This window comes from Phragmites australis, chromosome 4 (genome assembly GCF_958298935.1).
Source record: "Phragmites australis chromosome 4, lpPhrAust1.1, whole genome shotgun sequence".
Lineage (NCBI taxonomy): Eukaryota > Viridiplantae > Streptophyta > Magnoliopsida > Poales > Poaceae > Phragmites > Phragmites australis.
In genome coordinates this window covers 19019760-19029714 of record NC_084924.1, presented here as the reverse complement: position 1 = coordinate 19029714, position 9955 = coordinate 19019760, and the positions used below count along the sequence as shown (strand labels likewise).

The 9955-nt window shown below is 42.8% G+C and overlaps 1 protein-coding gene across 1 annotated transcript; it reads left to right on the top strand.

Moving 5' to 3' along the window:
- The first annotated feature begins 1449 nt into the window (after window positions 1–1449).
- LOC133915871 (uncharacterized) lies at window positions 1450–7581 on the top strand. Its single transcript, XM_062359244.1, has 3 exons — window positions 1450–1610; window positions 1788–2051; window positions 7197–7581. Exons 1-3 carry the CDS (start codon window positions 1574–1576, stop codon window positions 7406–7408), a joined length of 513 nt encoding a protein of 170 aa, XP_062215228.1. The 5' UTR covers window positions 1450–1573; the 3' UTR covers window positions 7409–7581.
- Window positions 7582–9955: the final 2374 nt, after the last annotated feature.

Genomic DNA, 9955 nt, shown 5'->3' with positions numbered 1-9955 from the left:
CGATAATCGGGAGATATGAGTGGAAGAGTGGCGGCTGGCCTTTGGTGGAACACTAAACCTAAACTAAAGGTAGCCACATGTGGGGTACTGATTAGGGTAGTGGGCTACTAGCTTGGGTCTGGGGTGGCTGGTTGGTTGGGCCGACGAGCGAGCCAACGAGTTGCTCACGAGCTAGCTCGGGCTCGGCTCGATTTGAAGCAGAGTTTAGGAGGCATTTCGAGCTCAGCTCGTTTGGCCACCAAGCTGAGCCTTTCGAGCTCGAGCCGGCTAATGAACCTCGAGCTACATTTCCAACCCTATTTGTGTCATATTCATCCCCCACAAGTATACTCTTATTGCAGATTTCCACCCCCGAGTACCATGCGTGCTTCTTTTCCTAAGTTGAAGTTGTAGCTTGCGATGCAGGACTATGGACCGATCGACCATGTATAAGGTAGACCCCGATGGCTTGTACCCGATCGCTTATGGTACTATTGGTTACCCGCACGAGAGCAACCTGACATGACGGATGGGTATAATCTTAGAGAGAATCATGTTTGATTACCCCACATACATTGTTCCAGCCTAGCTATGCGGATACAAATGTATGCCCGCAGCCTAGCCCGACGGATGCAAGCGGACCCACTTATCAGTGTCACAAAATCATCTTCATGTGGGTAACTGATAACAGTCTCAACTCTTGCATCCGCTTATACAACTTCAGATTCAGTCAACCAAACAGAAACTCAACCCAATCTGTTCAAACAGATACAATCAACCAAACACTCTTCTTTCAACAAATATGGCTCCACTCAGTCTACATATACGGTCCATACGGGTAAAACCCATACAGGCAAATAATCACACCCTTAGGTCACCAGATCAAGTTGGATATGTAGAGTTGAACAACCTAATTGAAAGACCTAACCGATCGAGTATAAAGACACCTGAGCCTGACTTAAATACGATGGACTAGTCCATAGACCCACTTAGCATGTCACTGCCTTCAATTCAGAACACAGGTGGTACTTCAAGTTGTAAATCTACAACGAAGGGTATAAAGCTGGTTAATTAGGCCGTGCCTACTGAGCTAGTACGAGACCCGCTACTATAGGCATAACCTAAGCACAGCTTTTTGGCGGGGTGAGGTGGCACGGAGTAGGGCACGGTGGGTCGCAACAGGGTGGGGCGATGGTGATGCTAGGTGACAGCGGGGAACAACAGGGTGGGGTGGCTAGCAACGGGGTGACGACGAGCGACCGGTGGAACGACGTAGCTAATAGATCTAACCATACTGTACCTAAATAGATCCAAACCACACCATATCTAGCGGTCCATTTGGCTAGTTCTGAAGTACATATTTATTGGGTGAATATGCCACCAAAGTACCTGTACAGGTGAAAATAAATCTACAGGTGACTTCGGGGAGTGTTTTTGCAATTTTGCTTTTTAGATCGAATTGATTCAGACTCCAGTTCCAGTACAGCACCAGCGGAGAAGGCAAAACCCAAACAACCCCGCGTCTTCCTGTCTCGGTCCCCTGCGCACAGCGCATCAGCCTCCCCTTGACGCCGCCGCCGCCGCCGCGGGAGACATGAACCAGCCGGTGCAGAAGAACACCCTATACGTCGGTATGCACAGCGTCTCTTCCTCTTCCTCTTCAAAGGGCGCGCTCTCTCTATCTCCCCCTTCTTGGCCGCGCGCCCCACCTACTCGACGAAATTGCTCAGCGAGAAACTCCCGGTGGCCATGGCAGGACCGCGTCCTTTCTTGGTCGCAGGTGGCTAATCCGAGCCTCCTTGGAGCAGGTGGGCTGGCGGAGGAGGTGGACGAGAAGATCCTGCACGCGGCGTTCGTGCCCTTCGGGGAGGTCAAGGACGTCAAGACGCCGCTCGACCAGGCTACGCAGAAGCACCGCTCCTTCGGCTTCGTCACCTTCCTCGAGCGTGAGGACGCCGCCGCCGCCATGGACAACATGGACGGCGCCGAGCTCTTCGGACGCGTCCTCACTGTCAACTACGCCTTCCCCGAGCGCATCAAGGGAGGGGAGCAGGGATGGTCCGCGCAGCCAAGTATGTCCCGCCGCATCCTGCCCCTCCCGTCTTTCTGGCCTCTTCATTCAGTCACACCCTGCTTGCGGCTCGCTTGCTTGTTTGGTTGCCTAACTAGCTTGTTAGGGCAAGGACTGCCAAATTTTGCTCTTGCCGAAAATTTGATTGCAAATTCGGTTCAAACGCGTGGTTGGATGATATCTAGGGTTAGGATTTGGTAGGAGTTGTGATTGTAGGATTGCAAAGCTAGTGATTCGGTAATTGGCTACTAACGTCTAACAGCGTGGTGCTAATCATTTGTATTTATGGATTCGTTAGAATGCATTTTCGCCTGTACAATCTGTGATCTTTGGAAAACAATAAAATGCTTACTTGAAAACAGAAAAGTTTATATTTGTTGAAGATCCTTTTTTCTTGGGGAAAATGGGAAATATTTATGTGAAAACTTAAAACTGTAATAAACACTTTATCACATTGTCCCAGTACTACAAATGTGTGGGTTTTATTCAGTTATAACCAATTCTGTTTTCAACCATAAAAGAATCTCTTCCCAAATGCACAAGGAGGATGAATTCTTGTGCTTAAACTCAATTTCTCTAAAAGTCAACAAGTTATAGTTGTCAAATGTTCTTTGTCTATAAGATTTTGTTTTGTTCGTTTCAAGCATTCACTTGTAATACTTTATATTGGTAGCAATGAATGGATTAGAGGTTGTGTTAGGTGCTGTGCAACTTTTAGGGCCTTGTAGTTCTCTAATGAGATGCTTCTGTGATGAAAATATCAACCCTTTCTTGGTTTGGTTACAAACCACTTTGTTAAAAGTTCTCGGATGTAATCTGCATTACTCCAAATGTTTCAATTTGCATCAGTTGTAGTGGTCAGCATTGCAGAAGGAAATGTGTTTAGATCATTATCTTTATGTCATCGGGTTAGGAAGCTTTATTATATCATAATTAGGAAGTTGGTGATGAAATCATTGAGAGTTGACAGGTTTTATCCTCATTACATCTCCATGTGCTAATAGACGAAGTCAAGTGGTGCAAACTTGTCCTTTTAATCTAAGATGTCGTTCGTGCTTTTCCATGGTGTGATGATTCATTGGTGTTCTCTAGTAATACACCATCTTAGATTTATTTTGTGAAAAAAATACATACCATAGTAGCACTGAATGTTCATAAAGCATCTGCATATTATGCAGTTGCCATTGCCACCATTGCAAGCACCTTGATTTGTCAGCTATCCTCTATTCCTCTATCAGTTTCAGAGGTAAAGTTAGTCATGATATCTATCCATCCACATGGGTTAGCTAACCAGCTGTTCACCAGCATGTGACCTTGGTACCAATAAATCTTTTGTCTGTTTTATGGTTTCATTAATTTGTTGGGATGTTGAAATGCTTTTAGTAGATAATGGAATTGTTCCATATGTTGGTGTCTAATGAAGAAAGTAGAAACATGGCTTGCATGCATGGAAAGGAGAAGGTTAAATGTTATGATCCCTTTTTATTGAAATATGGTTGTCTTGGTGTCACCAAGCTGTTGCCTGGGCGCAAAAGCATCCCAGTTGGACGCCATGTGTGTTCGCCTCACCTTCAAGAATTAGGTGTGTCTGGAACACTGGGTGTCCAAGGCAACAATAATATTTGCATGACGAATTCCTGGGTGGCTCTTGTAGTTGGATTGTGTCCAACTATGTGCGAGTGTGAGATGAGTGAAAGAGAGACAATACAGTTTAATGTCCCTGTCAGAATGAGGCATGAGTGATTAAAGTGGGACCCTAGCTGCTGCCTACGATGAAGCTTCCTCTGGCAGGCCTCCAACACGTCAGGTTTGTCTCCTTCAGCCCCTCCCTCCCTCAAATCTGCATTTCAGGTTTGCCTCCAGTTTGCCGTCACCCCTATCCCTCGAAGTTCCCTCAGCTCCAGATAGCTGTCACCTTCATCAGCAGCCTTCAACTAGCTGCGGCTATCAACTCCAGCTTGCTGTCGCCCATAGGCCACAGCCTCTAGATCTTTCTGATTTTCTCCTCGCCTCTTCCTGCTGCTCTGCTTTCCTCTTCTACTTTCTACTCTGTTTCTCTCAACTCTCTGCTGCCTGTTTGTTTTTCTCTTCTATTCTCTCTGGCTCACTTTCAGTTTCTGCTCTCCGCTCTCTTAGTCTCTCTGCTCCCATATCTTCACACTTAGTCTCATTGCTCTCTGCTCTGCTTCTCTGTTATGTTCTCACATGGAATGTGGCTGTCATTGACCTCTCTGGTTGCCTGTTTAAGTAATGCCATTTTGCTCGTCTTATGTTTCCTTGGCAACCAGGTGCTTGGGAGGCACCGTGGTCGCCTAGTCTGGCATGACAAGTATCATTAAATGAACTGCGACCCACCATCGTAAGGAAAAGGATGGCGAATCTGCAATGCAAAAATCCTGCACACATGAAACTGCTACCCTTGGAGGTATTAGCAATATGAACAGATATATTATACAGCTATTTGTAATTGTATTCACGTTGAGATTATCCATTTTTCTCCCTCGGGACTGTTGGTATTGTGCAATATGAAAAACTCCAACATAAAGCTTTGTAGTAAAAATAAAAAGAACAAACATGTTCACAGAATCTATTGGTACAAGATGTCGTAGATGAGTTTCTGAACAGCGCCCGCAAAAATTTACTTGCATGCATGGAATCATATTGACATGTATTTACTACAATGATTTGTGCTTGGTGGTGAAAGCAATGTTTTTTTCTGTTCCTATCATTGGCGTATTTGAAGGTTGAGTAGGATTTCTTTGTGTCTCAAACAGCTATTTCATTTCATAAGATTTGGCCAAATAATTTGAACATGCATGAAATGTAAAGTTATGTTACAGTGTAGGGCTTGCATATCTTGTTTGCGATGTTTTATTTCAAGCATTCTGGCTTTACATAAGTGTATGTAAATCCTTTTTTGTGCAGTATTCTTTTCAATTAGGGCCGGTTTGGATTCCAGTAATTGAAAGTGATTCCATCAATTAAATTCGAATTTACATTTCAAATGGAATTGAATTGTCTAGAATCTGATTCAAATCCATTTTTTCTGTTTGGATGTACATAGAATTACTTTCTAGGAATCAAATGACAAATGTTGTTTGGATATTCAAATGTGGAATCATCAATACAACATATACATGTGCTCCCAGAGCTAAATACAACTCTCTCTCTCTCTCTCTCTCTCTCACACACACACACACACACACACACACACACAGAGAGAGAGAGAGAGAGAGAGAGAGAGAGAGAGAGTTGAATACATCTCTCTCTGATCTCTCTCTCTCTCTCTCTCACAGACACACACACAGCTGAATACATCTCTCTTACACACACAAAGCTCAACACATCCCCCCCCTCTCTCTCTATCTCACACACATACAGACAGGGATGTCATACATCAATACACCAATAACGGTGCTTCCTGGTGGATGATGCGGCACTAATTTCTCGTCTCCAGTTTGCTCTTCAGTGGACCTCATAACTCTATCACAGCTAATGTCACCTTTAATATTGCAAAAACATTCAAGAGCACTCCTTAAGTTCTCCATCTTCTGTGCAATAAAGCTGAGCTCAAGCCTGTCTGAGACAATAGAAAGAAAAACTAGCAAATTGTAAAACTGTTCTGTACAAACATAGTTTTCACAAGCAGCAATAACACTCCTAGCCAAAAAGAAAATGCTGCAATAACACAATCAGGACCATTGACCAGCGTTTTTGTTTTTTGGATAAAAAGGGAGCTTTATTAGTACCTAACTTCTAGAGAAGCCACAAGGACCCAACCCATCTCAACCCCATCCTAACTTGTCCTAAGGTAGCGTAGAATTGTTTTATGCTTGCCAGGCTCCATCATTTGAACCTCAACTTAGTTGTTCAAATTATATGAGATGAAGCTGTTGGTTTGCAACAGTCACGAGTAATTTGCTTGTTCACCTGAAAAAAATCTTGAACTGCAGGCTTGTACAGTCCTGTTTGCCTAAAGGATCGTTTAGGGAAAAATCTGGGGAAAATGTTAGTTTAATTGAACACTGGTTTAATCATCGGACCATTCAACTGATGAACAGGGCACCTCACCAATTCACTTGTTGGGCCGGTTTCTGTAACTAGGATTCAACACCAAAGTTCTAATCTGATCTGATGCCTATATCATTGATCTTCTCATGTAGCTCAATAAATTATTTTAGTAAAAAGGAATTAATACAGTATGGAAAAGAGTGGGATTCTGAAGTGTGGAATAGAGTTTTACTGACATTGAGTTTTCAATGGCCATACTATACACTTCTCTTATTTAGATAAGAGGGTCGGGGTAAGGCAGAGAGATTCAGTTTATACACCTTTGTAGTTTATATATTGCCCTATATAAACCAGCTGTTGGCCCTATTATCAATCCACAGTTCACACGAGTTGTCCTTTTGTTAAAATTCCATATTGATGATACCTAATTATGTTATGCTGTATGACTCATCAGGGTGTCAGATACTTCATAATGGTTTGAGTTTGAATATTTTCTCGATTCTTACTGTGTGTAAATTATTATTTGAATGAAAACAGTAGAGGAGTATCCTGACTGTATATATTATGAATAAATAAGTCGGTAAGAGTTACAACAAGTTACACCACTGTCAAGGGAGAGAAGAAAACCTGAAATTATAAGTTTAAGCTTCTGAACAATTCAAAGACATGTGTATCCCCATTTGCCCTGTGCAACAGAAAGCAAAACCTTGAAGAAACATTTATGGTAGTTTAACTTCAGATCAACTCATTTCTCACATTCCATGTTGCCCAGTAGGGTGATTTATATTATTTTCATGAAGCCTTTGATACCTATATTTCCTTTCATTTTAGCATTGGAAATTTGTAATTCTGAAACGAGCAACATTATGCATTCAAAAGGCAGATGTACTGCTGATTCTTTTATCTCTTGCCTAAAAAATAGCACAGTTACTTGCTGCATACCTTTCCTTTATTGCAGGTCTCTGGTATTAATTCCTGCTTTTAATAAGATCCAAAAGAAAATTCTTTATAGTTACATCATCCTTCTACTGTTTATGCTCCTGTTATTTTATTTTGTCATCAACATTGATTGCTTGGCATACTTAGCCTTATAGTTAAACATATATTGCTCACAAGTATATTTGTCTCTGTTCAGTTTGGGCTGATGCGGACACTTGGTTCGAGAGGCAGCAGCAAGAAGAGGAGATGCAGCGCCTGCAGGCAGAGCACCGTGCAGCAATGCAAGCAGCAGAGAAGCTGCACAGGGATAAACTGGCCACGGAAAGAGAAGGCGAGAAAGAAGAGACAAATGCCATGGCAGATCCCATGGTTGCAGCAGAAGCTCAGGCCTTGAATCAAAGTTCTTAGAACCGGGATATCAAATTTAGAACATGTACGACTTTCGTGTCATTGTCAAAGTACATACTTTTTCTCACCAATGGATACAACTAACATGCTAAACTTGCAAGTGATGTTTGTTTAACTGAAAGGAATCCTATCTGTCCATTGAAGTGGGATGCTTCTGTTCCTACTTCCTACTAGCTGCTTCCACTAGATGGAATTTGGACGATGGAAAAAAGGGTGCTCTGTATGGAGTTATGGTGCTTCCAGTGCTTGAGCTCGTTCCTAACTGGTGAGAGGCAGGTGCTTTGTGCTCCAAACATGAAAGTGCGTTTTCAGCTATTAGCCATTGAAAACAAATCTATCCAATTTATGATTTGGTATTGTATCATTAAATAGACAAATGGCCATATATGTTTCTTAAATTTCCTTGCAAGCATATGCATTCTCGTTGCAGAGAGCAGTATTTTCGATGTTTGAAAATTTTGGGTACCCACTTTAACTGCCGACATTTTGTCCAATGTTGGCTTAAACAGGGACCAGAGAAGCCTCACCGACACAGTAGCTTATAGCCAGCATGCCTTGCCACTCACGTGGAGGATCGCAGCTGCACTTTGCAACTGTCAAATTCTTTTGATGCCTCCCATGTCTAAATGTATCAAACAAATGAAATTAGAATACCAAGAAACACGTACAAGGTGCTGCTAATTTCATTCGGCATTCTAACACACTCGGCCCACACTTGTGTCATAAACACACTTGTGGTTCACCTTGAAGCACTCTGTTCTAGCAGATAATCTAGCTGGCTAGCCTCTCACCTTCCTATGACAGATCACTTCGTCTTTTGCCGCGATGCCCTTAAGACCTACACGCGGCTGGTTATGAGGTCACAGCGAGCCACATCGCTTGGAGCCACGAGGAATGCATTAATTCAGTGAAATCAATGGGTGTTGTCTATCGGAGTTTTCTCAAAGACAAAAGGTGGAGGATCCCGATACTTACCATGCCTACAAGATGAAAGCCAAAATGCCAAGTTGCGTGGTTCCAGACGAACTACAACGCTGTGTAACAGGGGAGGCATAGAGCAGAGAGAGAAGAGAGCCATGAGGAACCAAATGGAGATTACTTCATCAAGCAGGAGCCAGAGCTCATACCAGGTTAAGTTTTTAGCTCTTTTTTTTTTTTTTTGAGAAAAACTACGGCAGGTGTGGAGCCGACCTGAACTTTTCATTAATAGGTGTGGCAAATCCACATATTACATCAAAATTTATTAGTACAACACAACACTTACAACGAGAACTCAAAGAACACAATAGAGACTAAGAAGCACAACTCCCTTACAGTTCTAAGGACAAGACCAAGAGTTGCACACAAGCCGAAAGACATTCCACCAATCGTCAAAGAGCGCTACCACCGAGCAACTTGTCAATACCACAAAAGCTTTTGTAATTCCACAATTCCCATCTTTGTCACTCCATTGTCACCCTCCAATGCCCTATGAGAGGTAGAATCCACCAAGGAGGCAAAGGCCACCCAACGGGAACGGGGAGATCTAAGGGTGGGGATCATGGTGTTGTTTCAAAGTACGTTTTAATAACATTGTGATTAAATTGATTCTGAACTTAAATATATGAATAGAAACATGACTGTCAACAACAAATATCATGTTGACTAACATGAGCATTTCAAAGTCAAAGATGACGTAACATACGCTACTCATGTTCACAAGGATATCACATAAGACAATCGACATAAAGAAGTGGATTAACACATGAATAAACTCACCAAGTGTTAAACAGATAGTATTGCTCTCAGTGCAGGTTATCAAATTAACAACCATCCAACGCTTTCTAAGCTTTACTAATTAATGCGACAACTTTCACCACAAAATACTAAACTGATCTACCCAAGCCACTGTTCAGTCTACCAGGTAACCAACTTACCATCAAAAAGAAGCAAAGTAGACCAATGCCACAGAACAAAGAAGGGTAAGGAACCAACAGTTCGCAATAATAGACAAAGAATAGATAAACTAGCGACTACAACTTAGCATATGTATAAAACTGTCACAATAATAACACTTAGCCCGCTATCATCAAAGAGCATCACACCCACCTCAACTAGCATGCAAATATATCAAAACCGGCATAGATGATCAGACAAAAGAATAATAGACAGGAATAAAAAAGGAGGGGTTGGAACGAGCTTACAGTCCAATGATGAAGCCGAAGCCAAGGCGCGCAACAGCGCTGTCCTAGAAAATAGAGAGACCCCTCTATGCCAAAGTCGACTGGGTGTATGTTCTTAGAGATGCAATGCCACTGTACCAATTGCAAGGCACATTGCAACTATACTTGAGGAGCAGGGAACACTGCAATAGAGAGAGGTCCAGCTCCGGGCCAGGGAGGAAAATGTTGAACACCAGCCCAAGACAACCGACACCAGAGCGTGATCACCACGAGTAGGGCAGGAACATGAGGTGAGATCCACAGGAAAGCCGCGCACACGGCTCAATCACCGTGCACATAGAACGTGCACGGTGAGGTCTCCACCTGTAGAAACATGCACAAAGGC

Excerpts from the sequence above, each read along its gene's own strand:
- LOC133915871 (XM_062359244.1), top strand. The coding sequence starts at position 1,574 with ATGAACCAGCCGGTGCAGAAGAACACCCTATACGTCG. Across the intron at positions 1,611-1,787 it reads GAAGAACACCCTATACGTCG|GTGGGCTGGCGGAGGAGGTG; the intron begins GTATGCACAGCG and ends TCCTTGGAGCAG. Across the intron at positions 2,052-7,196 it reads GGGATGGTCCGCGCAGCCAA|TTTGGGCTGATGCGGACACT; the intron begins GTATGTCCCGCC and ends GTCTCTGTTCAG.